The sequence below is a fragment of the Sapajus apella genome, unplaced genomic scaffold (genome assembly GCF_009761245.1).
Source record: "Sapajus apella isolate SASKATOON/1434 unplaced genomic scaffold, GSC_monkey_1.0 scaffold144, whole genome shotgun sequence".
Taxonomy (NCBI): domain Eukaryota; kingdom Metazoa; phylum Chordata; class Mammalia; order Primates; family Cebidae; genus Sapajus; species Sapajus apella.
In genome coordinates this window covers 604,722-619,529 of record NW_022437084.1, presented here as the reverse complement: position 1 = coordinate 619,529, position 14,808 = coordinate 604,722, and the positions used below count along the sequence as shown (strand labels likewise).

The window sequence follows — 14,808 nt, the reverse complement described above, 5'->3', positions numbered from 1 at the left end:
GCCCGGCCCAGTTTTCTTTTTTTTTTTTTAATTGCATTTTAGGTTTTTGGATTTATGTATTTTAAATGTACAATTTAATTATCATGGAGGCAATATATGTATAAGCAATCATTGCCCAGGTCAAGAAATAGATTATTGTCAGTAGGCCAGCGGTGTTCTGTGAGCCTTTTTCCATCCTTACACCGAAAAGTAATTTAGGCTTTTCTTTATAGTTTTACCATATAATTAATTGTGATTTATCATTGTAGTTAATATAGGTTTGCCTATTTTAAACTGTGTATCAGTGGAATTGTACATCATTCTTTTTTTGTGTCAGCCTTCTTTTGCTCATTATTGGTGAAGGTCTTTCCTGTTGCATCTGAGTATATTTTCTTTGCACAATGACAAGGATCAGGCAAATTTACAGAGAATATTTTAGGGCTTGCAGGCTACATATGGTCTCCTGCATATGCTACTTTGCTTTTTGTTTTATAGCCTTTTAAAAATGTAAAAAGCATTCTTGCAGGCTGGGCCAAAGGTACAAATTTTTGTATCACATTCCATTATGTGAATATATAGCAGTTTTTTTCTATTATTAATTACATTTGTATTGCCTAAAGCTTGTATTATTACGAATAATGCATCTATGAAAATTTGTGTAAATGTCTTCTGGTTCACATGTACTCTCATTTGGGAGAGACAGCGATATATACCTAGATGTGCACCTCAGACTAAAATCACTGCTTCATAGGGTGTGTATAATTTCAGTCTAAATAGATGTCAAACTGTTTTCTAAAGTGGTTGTACCACTTATAGTTCCCCTAGCAGAATATGGTTTGCTTTATAGTGTGCTTTATGTGGCCTGTTTAAAACATCTGTCCATATCCTAATAACATTGAATCTTTTATATTAATCTTCTTTAAAACTTTATTGAGATGCTTCTATCATTGAAATTGACAGTTGATCCTAAAATGTTTTTTGTATATGTTGTGAGGAGGCTTTTAACCTTCTGTTCCCATCTCCATGCAGTGGCACGATCTTGGCTCAACTGCAATCTTCGCCTTTCAGGATCAAGCTATTCTGCTCTTTTTTGTTTTGTTTTGTTTTGTTTTGTTTTAAGATCAAGCGATTCTTGTGCCTCAGCCTCCCGAGTAGCTGGGATTACCAGTATGAGCCACCATGCCTGGCTAATTTTTGTATTTTTAGTAGAGACGGGGCTTTGCCATGATGGCCAGGCTGGTCTTAAAACTCCTGGTCTCAAATGATTTACCAGCCTCAGCCTCCCAAAGTTCTGGGATTACAGGTATGAGCCATGGTGCCCTCAGTTCCATTTATTGAAAAGACAGCCTTTATCTACTTCCCTGCAGAGCTATTACTGTCATTCAGACTCTGTATGTGCTCAATTCTGTTTGTAAGCATTTTATTGTTTCTTTGTTCTATTTGTCTGTCATTGTACTAATATTGTGCTGTCCTGATTAAAGTACCTGTGTAAGTCCTGATAACTGATAGGGCACGTCTTCTTTTTTTCAAACTTTTAAAAATAGTTTATAGCTATTTAATATTTTCATTGTAAGTTTGGGATTTTGATTCTGATTTCGTTGAATCTGTAGATTGGGAGACTTGACACTTTAAAAATGCTTTGTTTTCCAACTCATCTTTGTAGTGCCTCTTTGCATTCATTTAAAACTGTCAAAATTTATCTCGGTGTTTCTAATGTTAAACATATATTCGAGTTCTTCTAAATGATATTGTTTATGTCAACCTAAAGGAGGAAACTGAGGCACAAAATACAATTTTAGAGTTTACTTGAGACAAAATGACGACAGCAGCCTGAGAAAATACTTTGACATTGCCTTGGGAAGTGCTGTGTTAGGACTTTGTTACAAGTAGGTTTTAAGGCAAAAGAGAAAAACCGTGAGCTGACATACAGTTGTCTGGCAGCAATTCTCATTGGTTTACAGAGTAACATCAATTAGTGGCTGGCTATACATTGTTAACTCTGGAGTTTTATGAGTTGTGCTGTCCAATGAGTGGCATTTTATGTCTAGTCGGTGTGAGTTAGTCCAGAGCCTACATAGCAATTGGCTTTAAGAGATAATTATTTAGCTTGAGGGGAATGAGATGTGACTATTGTAATATTAATTTTTTTTTTTAGTTTTTAATTTCTTTTCAGGGGAGCCCCTATCAGAAGAACCCCTATCAGAAAGACTGCTGTCACATTTTAATGCCTCTCTAGACCTGATAATTTAAAGGGAGTCACATTCCTCAGATAAAAGGTTTCATTTCTTTCTCATTTATAAATTTTATTTTGTTTGTTGATGGTCTGTTTGTTCTGTCGGTTACTAAGAGAGGTGTGTTAAGTCTTCTTTTAGTCTGAATTTTCTGTTTCTTGTTTTGGGGTCTATTTTTTGCTGTATACATTTCAAGACTGTTACGGATATAGATACAGAGTATTTCTATGAATGAAGAGATAAATTGTGCCTCTTTTCAGTAAGCATTGTTTCTCTTGCTCTCTGATCATTCTTTTTTTTTTTTTTGAGACGGAGATTCACTCTTGTTACCCAGGCTGGAGTGCAATGGCACGATCTCGGCTCACCGCAGCCTCCGCCTCCTGGGTTCAGGAAATTCTCCTGCCTCAGCCTCCTGAGTAGCTGGGACTACAGGCACGCGCCGCCATGCCCAGCTAATGTTTTGTATTTTTAATAGAGATGGGGTTTCACCCATGACCTCGTGATCCACTCGTCTCGGCCTCCCAAAGTGCTGGGATTACAGGCTTGAGCCACCGCGCCTGGCGCTCTCTGATAATTGTTTAGCATTTCTGGTCAATGTTGTCTGAGGATACAGTTACAACAGATTATCTGTGCTTACTCTCTCTGTGGCATATTGTCTCCAACGTTTTACTCTCAAACTTCCCATATCATTTTGTTTTGGACATATCAACTATTATAACTGCATGTTGCTGGATTTTAATTTTTAATCCATTCTGACAATTTTGAGGCATTTATATTTAATGTAATTAACTGGAATCCATGCTATGTTTTTACTGAGCATGAAAAACTTAATGTAATATAACTTTCTTAGTACTTTTTATTTTATAATAGCTATCTAAATGCATTGTATTTGCTTTATGTATTTGATTCTCTTCTTTTGGATGAGTTGCTTATTATTACGTTTCCCCACTTTGTTGGCATGGAAATTATGTCCTTTAAAACAATTACTAGTTTTTTTGTTGTTGTTGTTTTGTTTTTTAGACAGAGTTTTGCTCTTTTTGCCCAGGCTGGAGTGCAATGGCACAGTCTTGGCTCACTGTAACACCCACCTCCCAGGTTCAAGTGATTCTCCTGCCTCAGCCTCCCGAGTAGCTGGAATTACAGGCGCATGCCACCATGCCCTGCTAATTTTGTATTTTTAGTAGAGACGGGGTTTCACCACATTGGCCAGGATGGTCTCTCAAACTCCTGACAGCAAGTAATCCCCCCACCTCAACCTCCTAAAGTGTTGGATTACGGGCATGAGCCACTGCACCCAGACTTACTAGTTTTATTTATAACACTAGAAATTACATGCAGTGTGCAACCTTTGTCATATTCTGTTAATTAGCACTTTTTCATTCTACAGAAACCTTAGAGCATGCCAACTTCATTTATCACCTTCTAATTTATCTAGTAAATTATTGTGTATTTTAGCTTTTTATGTATTTAAAACCTCCTAAAATATTGTCACTACTGTTTTTATGACAATGCTTATGATTTGCCCAGTACATTGACTTTCAAACTGAAGTACATATCCTCACACGCTGTACAAAGACTTTTGAAGAGGTGTGTGAGCGCCGTGATTTAAAGGAAAACAAAGACCAGCTCCTCTCCTTGCTGATTATCTCTTTTCTAAAACTAATCTGCCTGAGAGTTCACCGGCTCCTGAGGCATGGTGCTGTGGTGGGTCTCATTTCCTATTCACAGTCTTTCCATGGAAACTGTCATAGAAAAAAGGCATAGCTCCACCACATTTAGAATCCTAGATGTTATTGGCCAGAGGAATAAAATCTTCTGGGGCTCCAAATAAAGGGATAGTTAACTATATTGGGGGCATTGTTTTAAGATGGATGCCTAGGAGCAGTGAGAGTATCTGGGCCCAGAGAAAATGTACCGCTTATGCTGAATTTGATCTTCGACCCACAGGTTCTGACTCCTCAAGAGCTAAAAACGTCACCTGAAGAGGGAGGACGCAGATTTGGGTATCAGCATTTCTAGGGGCACGACTCAAGACTGAGACTTCTGAAGAGAAGTCCAGAAGATACAAAGACAGACTATCCCAGTTGAATGTCATTTTCCAGGAACAGAAGAAAATGATCCAGGCCCAGGTAACTAACTTTTGGTTTGTTTTATTCTTTCATTTGTGCCATAATAGATTTGTAGAGCCCTATAAAAATCAATTTCACTAATACAAAAAGTATAAACTTCAAAAAACAGGATCTGGAGAGAAATAAGCTTAGTTTTTAAACTCAATATCATACAACATAGTAGTATAAGGACTGTATTGTCCTGCTTTATTTTGCATTTTTCCAATTACTGGTGAGATTTAAATCTTTCTTGGTCAGTTAAATTGTTTGCTCTATAAAATACCTGTGCTTTTCCCTGCCTTATTGAAAAATCTGTTTTGTCTCATTCATAGGCGTTGTTTACATCCACTGTATATTGATACTTTTATATGTTGCAGATATTTTTTTCCAGACTGTCACTTGTTTCTTTCCATGTAGAAGTTTTGATATATGTATTTTTTGGAGACAGGATCTTGCCTGTCCCCCTGGCTGAAGTGCAGTGGTGCGATCACAGCATACTGCAGCCTTGACTGCCTGTGTTCAAGTGATCCTCTCACCTCACCCTCTAGAGTAGTTGGAACTATAGGTACACACCATCATGCTAGGCCAATTTTTAAATTTTTTTGGAGAGATGGGGTCTTGGTATATGGCCCAGGCTGGTCTCGAACTCCTGACCACAAATGATCCTCCTCCCTTGGCTTCCCATAGTGCCAGGATTACAGACATGAGCCACTGTGTGTGGCCTTAATGTTTGATTAAAGCTTTATTACAAAATTATCATTGTCTTCATTTCTAGCTTTTGATTTGTACCACATGTATTTTCCATAATTTTGTTGTTTTGTGTTTAGGTCTTGTATTAGTTTTCTATCTTCCTTACATATTGTCACCAAATTTTAGCAGCCTGAAAGAATACACACTGTGTCCAAGTTTCTGTGGTCAGGAATCTGGGCAAAGCATAGCTTGGTGCTCTGCTTCATGGTCTCTCACAAGGCTTCAGTCAAGGTGTTGGCTGGAGCGGGAGTCTGATCTCAGGCTTGAATGGAGAGGATCTGCTTCCAAGCTCACTTACAGGTTGTTGGCAGAATTCATTTCTATGAGGGTTATTGGATTCAAGGCCTCTCGTCCTCACTGTTGGTCAGAGGCAGCACTCAGTTCGTTGCCAAGTGGGTTTTCTTTTACATGGCAACTTGCTTCATCAAAGCCAGTAAGACAGAAGTAACATCTAAGATTCTTTGCTGAAACAAACTTTAGTCAGGTTCCTAGGCCCATCTGTGCACTTCCTTGTAAAGTCTAATTTTAGCAAAGAACCCTGCTAAGTCAGTTTAGCAGGAACCCCCACCCTGAAGATTTGATAACCCTCAATATCTGACTGGGTTCCTTGTCCTTCACCATCCTGCAGGTGATGTGTGATTACCCTGTCCTGTCTTTAGCAAGAATTGTGTTGGCATAGTTCAGGCAAACTCTCCTTTACTCCAGTGTTTCCTTTTAGTAATTTTTTTTTTTTTTTTTTGAGACAGAGTCTCACTTTGTCACCCAGGCTGGAGTGCAGTGGTGCCATCTTGGCTCACTGTAACCTCTGCTTCCCAGATTCAAGTGATTCTCCTGCGTCAGCCTCCTGATTAGCTGGGACTACAGGCATGTGCCACTACACCTGGCTAATTTTTGTATTTTTAGTAGAGTTGGGGTTTCACCATATTGGCCAGGCTGGTCTCGAACTCCTGACCTCAGGTGATCTGCCTGCCTCAGCCTCTCAAAGTGCTGGGATTATAGGCATAAGCCACTGTGCCCAGCCCTCTTAGTAATTTTGTATTACTGACCCTCTACTCCTTAGCTATAAATTCCACTTGCTTATGCTGTATTTGGAGTCCAGTCACCCTCTACCACTGCAAAATCCTATTACATTTGTCTTTATACCTATCATAATGGCCCTGAATAAAGTCCTCCTTACTGTGCTTTAACAATTCTCATTGAATAATTTTTTAAAACACATCTCATGTAGCTTAATTAAGGAAGTGAGATTCTAACACCTTTGCCATATTCTTCTGGATGGAAGTCAGTCACTAGGGCAGTCCATGCTCAAGGAGGGGGAACTACATAAAGGTGTGAATACTGGGAGGGTGGAGTTCATTGAGCCATCGAATCTACCTGCTATAGATCAGTCATATAGTAAATCATTTTTGAGTGTGGATTGAGGTAGGACTTTCACTTTACTTTTTTCCAGATAGATAGATACCCATATAAATAATTTAGAATGGGTAAACCAACCAGGATTAAGTACTTGTATTGTCTACCAAGTCTGTTCACTGGCCTCTACAATAAAATGAGGATAGAGTATACCTTCTGCTGTTCCCTGGGTCTTTACTGACTCAATTTCACACCCAGCAGTATCCTTTAAACGCATCCTGAGACAGAAGATTGATAATTCATTGATAAGCAGTCTTAATTGTCACTATTACAGGGCTGTGGGTCCTTTGCTAGCCATGCTTTTCAATCCCAGATGGTCTTCAGTGTTGGGCTGTGTTGTCCAAGGGCTGACGACCCTATGCTTTTTGTTCCAATGTTCACTGGCTGTAAGTATTTCTGTGGAGCAGTCAGCTGTCAGAAAATTGTGTCTCCTTTGTCGGTCATCTGTCTTGGTGTCTGGATGCTTTTATAGTCTCCCCTTTGTATGTGGTGAATTTGTTTCAATCTGATGTGTCTGTGTGTAAATTTCATGCTTGAAAACTTGTTGGGTTTCTTGAGTTTGATGTTTGGAGTGTTTAATCAATTCTGAAAAATTCTCAGTGTTAGATCATTGGATATTGTTTCTCCATTACTCGATTTTCTCCTTCTTCAAAAATTATCAAACTCAAGGAGAGGATCCTGGGAAACTTCAATTTATAATTAGTTCATCAGAAATATAAGAGGCCTGGATTTGTGAAATATAGTTAGCTCTCCATATCCATAACTTCCACATCCATGGATTCAACCAGCTGAGGATTGAAAACATATTTTTTAAAAAGCATGTGTACTGAACACATAAAGACTTTTTTATTGTCATGATTCCCTAAACAATACAGCATAACAACTGTTGTCATAGCATTTACATTGTATTAGATATTGTAAGTAATCTAAGGATAATTTAAAGTACATATGACCGGGCATGGTGGCTCACACCTGTAATCCCAGCACTTTGGGAGGCCAAGGCGGGTGGACTGCCTGAGATCAGGAGTTTGAGACTAGTCTGGCCAACATAGTGAAATCCTGTCTCTACGAAAAATACAAAAAAATTAGCTGGGTGTGGTGGTGGGTGCCTGTAATCCCAGTTACTCGTGAGGCTGAGGCAGGAGAATGGCTTGAACCTGATAGGTGGAGGTTGCAGTGAGCTGAGATTGCGCCATTGCAGTCCAGCCTGGGCAACAAGAGTGAAATTCCATCTCAAAAAAAAAAAAAAAAAAAATTAGCTGGGTGTGGTGGCACATGCCTGTAGTCCCAGCTACTTGGGAGGCTGAGGTAGGAGAATTGCCTGATCCTGGGAGGTGGAGGTTGCAGTGAGCTGAGATTATGCCACTGTACTCCAGCCTGGGAGAGTGAGTCTCCATTTAAAAAGAAAAAAAAATGTATACAGGAGGATGTGCATGGGTTACATGCAAATCTGCAAGTACTCTCCCATTTTATTTTATTTCATTTTATTAAAGACGGAGTCTTTCTCTGTTTCTCAGGCTGAAGTACAGTGGCATGATCATAACTCACTGTAGTCTCTTATCTCCTGGGCTCAAATGAGCCTCCTGCCTCAGCCTCCCAAGTAGCTGGGCCCACAGGCACTCCCAACTGTACCTAACTAATTTTTAAAATTTTTGTACAGACGGGGTGTCACGTTGTTGCCCAGGCTGGTCTTGAACTCCTGGGCTCAAGCAACCCTCCTGCCTCGGCCTCCCAAAGTGCTAGGATTACAGGGGTGATCTACTGTGCCTGACCAATACCATGCCATTTTATATCAGACATTTCAGCATCCTCAGGAGGTCCTGGAACCTATACCCTATAGACACTGAGGGACGACTGTATATATGTCTTTTGTCTGCATGTATATAAAATAAATATATGTACATTTATTTGTATATATTCACATATATAAAATATGTAAATATGTTGTTTCTGGGTTAGCATGTTTTTTTCTTTTGTTTTTTGAGATGAAGTCTTGCTCTGTTGCCCAAGCTGGAGTGCAGTGGTGGGATCTCGGCTCACTGCAACCTCCGCCTCCTGGGTTCAAGTGATTCTCCTGCCTCAGCCTCTTGAGTAGCTGGGACTACAGGTGTATGCCACCATACCTGGCTAATTTTTGTATTTTTGGTAGAGATGGGGTTTCACTATGTTGGCCAGGGTGGTCTTGAACTCCTGACCTCATGATCTGCCCACCTTGGCCTCCCAAAGTGCTGGGATTATAGGCATGAGTCACTGCACCTGGCCCTAGGTTAGCAAGATTTAACTGCTACACATTATAGAAACTTCCAGTTGGGTGAATGGAGGATGACTGAATATACAATTACAGAATATTTCATTAAGACTTTACTTCTTCCACAATGTATTTTTTTTTAAAACTATTTGGTATATAAACATAGCCTGTAGAGTGGAAATGAGCAAAAAAACTTTAGCATTTCTTCCATATCATCAAAAATGCATTACTTCATTAAACAGGACTGTTATTACAGGAATCCCTAACACTGGAGGATGTGGCTGTGGACTTCACTTGGGAGGAGTGGCAGCTCCTAGGCCCTGCTCAGAAGGACCTGTACCGGGATGTGATGTTGGAGAACTATAGCAACCTAGTTGCAGTGGGTGAGGACAGCTGCCTCTGTCACTCAAAGGGTGCCTAGTCAATGGCCTTCCTTTCTCAGATGCTTACCTCTTTGGAATACCTGGAGTACTCTGAAGTGGTAGATTCTCAGATCTTTCCTTTGCTCCCACACAATACAGTGTAATCTACCCTCTTGTGAGAGAAAACCTTGATGTTACAGATATGAAACTACACTTTCATATGAAGGTTTGGTTCTTAAAATGTAACATTCTCCCTTTTTGACATTGCCAGCCCAATTTGATATATCTAAGTCTTCTATCATTTCCCTGAACAGGGTATCAAGCCAGTAAACCAGATGCACTCTTCAAGTTGGAACAAGGACAACCACCGTGGACAATAAAAGATGGAATCCACAGTGGAGGCTGTTCAGGTGAGAACTTGCAAGGCAGAAGGCTGTGGGAGTCACAGAGAAGGCAACAGAGCTGTGGAGGGGGTTTGAGGATGTGTAAACAGCTCCTCCACACATCTCTCTCCCAGTGTGAGAACATTTTTCTTTGTAGGAATTTACAGTTTAAAAAAAAATCCCTTTATCTCTTCAGAGATCTGATTATTTTATCTATATATTTTTTGTTTGCCTGCCTAATTTTCTTCTTCCTCAGGTTTCAAATATTTCCCTTCTTCATATGCTTCCCCCTCTCTTGTTATGAAATTCCACCTTCCAGGCCTCTGTCCAAAGAGGAAACTTTGAAGTCCTCACTGTTTTCTGACTCTGGCCCCTTTCTGCCCCTTGGCTAGTGCTGACCACCCCTCCTAACACCTGTCCTGTGTTGGATGCAGCTTCCTCAAGGACAACTGGGCTTTCACTGTGCCTTGGTTTCCTTAGCTTCTCTTTTTCCTTATTCGTAGGTTCTCCAAAGGCCCTGTTTTCCATTTTCTCATCTGTGCCCTTCACTCTTCAAAGTTTCCTTAATCCTAGTAAGTTAAGCTCCTTCCATTCCCTGGAGGAGAGTCCAAAATTGACATCTCCCTATTCCTCTCTAACACAGATTTTAGATTTTTTTTTTTTTTTTGGCTTATAGGGGTGGGGGTAAATGCTCACACAGATTTTAGTTCTATATAATTTACCTGATGGCAACTTTCTCCTGAGCTCCTAGTAACTGCAAGGAACTAGAATCATTTTTCCTCCAAGAAAACCCCTAAGTTTCAATTCTCGTCTGTTCCTGTGCATCCTACATCTTGACCATCTAGGCATCACCTGCCTGAAGAGCTTTCTTCTTTAAAGGTCTCTGCTAGTCATGATGGATCTCTAAGTAAAAAAGTTATTTCTTTAACATCCTGCATTCTCAAGTCCAGCTTAAACCAGGTCATAACTCCTGCCCACTTCCATTTCATTCCATTCTGTATTTAATAATTTGCTTTGTTTCGCCCATTGTATTCTGATGACACTAAGTTTCAGTAAACCGTGTTACCTGTCAAATTTCTCATTTCAGTGATCTCTGTGATATAATATCATCTTGCTCACAAAGAGATTTCTGTCTTCTTTCCTAAACCCTCCCGGGTGTGTTCCACACATGATTTCTTCCCTGACTCAATCATTTAAAGAGCATTTATTATTATTTATTTTTATTAATTTTTTTTCTTTGAGACAAAGTCTTGCTCTGTCACCAAACCGGAGTGCAGTGGTGTGATCTCGGCTCACTGCAACCTCGCCTCCCAGGTTCAAGAGATTCTACTGCCTCAGCCTCCCAAGTAGCTGGGATTACAGGCATGCGCCACCACACCTGGCTAATTTTTTTCTTTTTTTTTAATTTTTAGTAGAGATGGGGTTTCAACATGTTGGCCAGGCTGGTCTCAAACTCCTGACCTTGTGATCCACCCGCCTTGGCCTCCCAAAGTGCTGGGATTATAGGTATGAGCCACCACACCCGGCCTAATTTACTTTTTTTTTGAGACAGAGTCTTACTCTGTTGTCCAGGCTGGAGTGCAATGGTGTGATCTTGGCTCACTGCAACCTCTGCCTCCTAGGTTCAAGTGATTCTCATGCCTATCCCCAACACTAGCACCTTGCCTGGCCCATGGTGATCATTCAGTAAGAGTGTGTGGAATTAATGAATCTGCCCTTTGGATGAAGTGGCCCCTCCAACCTCTGGTCTGCTGGTCACAGTGAATTGCTTGTATTTTAAGGTCTTTGTTTCGCAAGGCATATTTAGAAAGCAGCCAAATCTGTCTTAATTGTTAGTCATCTAACCTTGTTATTATGCTAACTGCTTTTACCTTTTAGTTTGTTTATATTATTCTTTTTTGCCAACATACAAGGAACATTGAACATGAAGTTTTATTTACACTCAGATCATATGGTTATTACCAAAGAGACACTTCACATCAAGGCATTAAAAACAATACTTTGGGGTCAGGCGCAGCAGCTCATGCCTGTAATCCCAGCACTTTGGGAAACTGAGGCAGGTGGATTACCTGAGGTCAGGAGTTTGAGATCAGCCTGGCCAACATGGTGAAACCCCATCTCTACTAAATATACAAAATTAGCTGGGTGTGGTGGTAGGCACCTGTAATCCCAGCTACTTGGGAGGCTGAGGCAGGAGAATTGCTTGAACCTGGGAGGTGGAGGTTTCAGTGAGCCAAGATCACAGCATTGCACTGCAAGCTGGGCAACAGAGCAAAACTCCATCTAAAATAAACAAACAAAAAAACTTTTACTCCAAATAAAATGATGGAAATCTTTGTTCTTTTCTTTCTAGAAATCTGGAAATTTGATGATCATGTGCACTTACAGCATGAAAGCCTGGTAAACAGAAGGAAACAATGTCATGAAAATGATGCATTTGAAAATATTCTTCATTGGAGCAAAAGTCAGTTTCTGTTAGGGCAAAATCATGATATATTTGACTTAGATAGAAAAAGTTCGAAATCAAATTTAACTTTAGTTAACCAGAACAAACGCTATGAAATAAAGTCTGCTGAGTTTACAGGAAATGGGGACTCCTTTCTTCATGCCAACAGTGAACGATTTCATACTGCAATTAAATTTCCTGCAAGTCAAAAATCCATCAGCACTAAGTCCCAATTCATCAATCCCAAGCATCAGAAAACTCGAAAATTAGAGAAGCATCATGTATGCAGTGAATGTGGGAAAGCCTTCATCAAGAAGTCTTGGCTAACTGATCACCAGGTAATGCATACAGGAGAGAAACCCCACAGATGTAGTCTATGTGAGAAAGCCTTCTCCAGAAAGTTCATGCTCACTGAACATCAGAGAACTCATACAGGAGAAAAACCGTATGAATGCCCTGAATGTGGCAAAGCCTTTCTCAAGAAGTCACGGCTCAACATACATCAGAAAACACATACAGGAGAGAAACCCTACATATGCAGTGAATGTGGGAAAGGCTTCATCCAGAAAGGAAATCTCATTGTACACCAGCGAATTCATACAGGTGAGAAACCTTATATATGCAATGAATGTGGAAAGGGCTTCATTCAGAAGACTTGCCTCATAGCACATCAGAGATTTCACACAGGAAAGACGCCCTTTGTGTGCAGTGAATGTGGAAAATCCTGTTCTCAGAAGTCAGGTCTCATTAAACATCAAAGAATTCACACAGGAGAGAAACCTTTTGAATGCAATGAATGTGGGAAAGCCTTTAGCACGAAGCAAAAGCTCATTGTCCATCAAAGGACTCATACAGGAGAGAGACCTTATGGCTGTAATGAGTGTGGCAAAGCTTTTGCTTATATGTCGTGCCTGGTTAAGCATAAGAGAATACACACAAGGGAGAAACAAGAGGCAGCCAAGGTGGAAAATCCTCCTGCAGAGAGACACAGCTTATTACACACCAGTGATGTCATGCAGGAGAAAAACTCTGCTAGCATGGTGACTACACAACTGCCTTCCATGGCCCCTCAGACATCATTAAACATCAGTGGCCTCCTAGCAAACAGGAATGTAGTCCTTGTGGGACAGCCAGTGGTCAGATGTGCAGCCTCAGAAGATAACAGAGGATTTGCACAGGACAGAAACCTTGTGAATGCAGTGAATGTAGTCGTGCCTTCCGTGATCAATTATGTCTTATTTTATGTTACAGAAAACTCATAGGAAGAAAGCTCAGATCTATGTGGAAAAGAGTTGAGCAAAAATTTGTAGTTCATTATGTGGCTTAAAAGTATACACTGAGAGAAAGTGTGTAAGGCTGAAAAAGCCTGATAAACTCATCCTATTTAAAATATGCTATAATACAAAGGCAAAATCTAATCTTACCCTGTGCACATACACAGCATTTGCTCTATTGTGTCAATTAAATGAATGAAGGAAGCCCAGGTACTTTTAAGTGGAGGAAATTAAGTACTGCGAATTTTTCAAACAGATGAGATAATCGGTATCTGGAGAGTTGCAGTGACTGAAAAGCCCCGAAAGGGGCAGTTGATGGGAAAGGGCTAATACTGGATTGGTAGGATGTGGGACATGTATGTGTCAATTCAGTTTCCTTAGATCAGTGTGAAGGATTAATTGAAAATCAGGACCATAAACTTTCAGAACTTTATATTATGCAGAGTAATCTCTGAAACAATAGTCAGTTTGTTTCATTAAACAAATATTTAAAAATTATTTCCTTTGTACCCTGTCCTGTTCCCGGAGTGGAGGTCAGAGTGGTAAACAAAGAAGAAAAAGTTTGGAGAGTTTGTGTGGTTATCTTTAACTTGTATCATTACATTCAGCTAATCTAGTCAGGGGATGCAAATATCTACATTCTGTGAAATGGACATGGAGTAACTGTCTAGGGGACATGATAATTTGTTGTTCAAGGAGTAGCATAAAGACTGCTGTTAATGGTATTTAAGCACCTTAGTACAAAAATGAGGGTTTTTTTTTTTTAAATGCCCATGTCTTATCTCTCCAAGAAATTACAGATTCCTTGCTAAGTCTTGTGGGTACTTACATGTTAGAATTAAAGAAACTGAACACAAACTTTAAAAACTCAGTTCCTTCAGTGTTCAAGAGCTGTATGTGAGTAGCGGCTACCAAACTGGACAGCACAGTGAGCAGAACTTGGACATAGTGGGGACTCTTTGTCATCATTTCCGACATCCCAGAAAGTTACACTGGACTCTCCAGTTTGCATGATCTAATATTTCCCAACACATAGAAAAACAAAACTAATTATATATTGATTTGGAGAGTGAATGTATGAATTAATAGGTTAAAGTTATTTTGTCATCGAAGGGAATGACAGTTGTAAAGAATGGAATTGTCACAACTTTCGTGTGATTAGAGTGACTTAAACAAATATATTTCTTTTTTTTTTTCTTTTTCTTTTTTACCTCCAGCAATGGGTATAAGAAAGATTTAAACAAATATAAAAGGAGCAGGACATAAAAGGAAAATGACCCTTAGAATAAGTAGAACACAGAAGGAAGATGAAAATCTTGGTCTCCAAGAATGGACGAGACCGTAACAGATGGGAGGAGGTGGATTTCTTCTGTGGCATCTTAGAAATGACCCGTTTATTTGTCTGTAAGACCTATTACCTGCTAGAGTTACCATTTCAAAGATCCAGCTCCTCTGTGGCCTGCTGAACTGTGATTTTTTTTTTTAGACGTGCTTTATCTTCATCATTATTCTGACTTTTCTGGGATTAGGTCTCTTGCCTTTCTTTATCCAGTTTTTTAACCTTCATCCCTATGTGGATACACTGTCCAAGTTACAGTGAGTGCTGTTCATAGG

At 39.9% G+C, this 14,808-nt stretch overlaps 1 protein-coding gene across 4 annotated transcripts in view; it reads left to right on the top strand.

Moving 5' to 3' along the window:
- The window catches only part of ZNF350 (zinc finger protein 350), a 17,380-nt gene extending 2,572 nt beyond the window's left edge, over positions 1–14,808 (top strand). The window contains exons 2-5 of one of the 4 annotated variants that reach the window (XM_032264370.1): positions 4,158–4,339; positions 8,986–9,112; positions 9,406–9,501; positions 11,828–14,808. In XM_032264370.1, the coding sequence (XP_032120261.1) occupies positions 4,325–4,339; positions 8,986–9,112; positions 9,406–9,501; positions 11,828–13,182 (1,593 nt within the window). In that variant the 5' untranslated portion in view covers positions 4,158–4,324 and the 3' untranslated portion in view covers positions 13,183–14,808. Of the gene's footprint in view, positions 1–4,155; positions 4,340–4,973; positions 5,369–8,971; positions 9,113–9,405; positions 9,502–11,827 lie in introns of those variants that run through there. The other 3 variants (XM_032264373.1, XM_032264371.1, XM_032264369.1) reach the window with 3 other exon arrangements.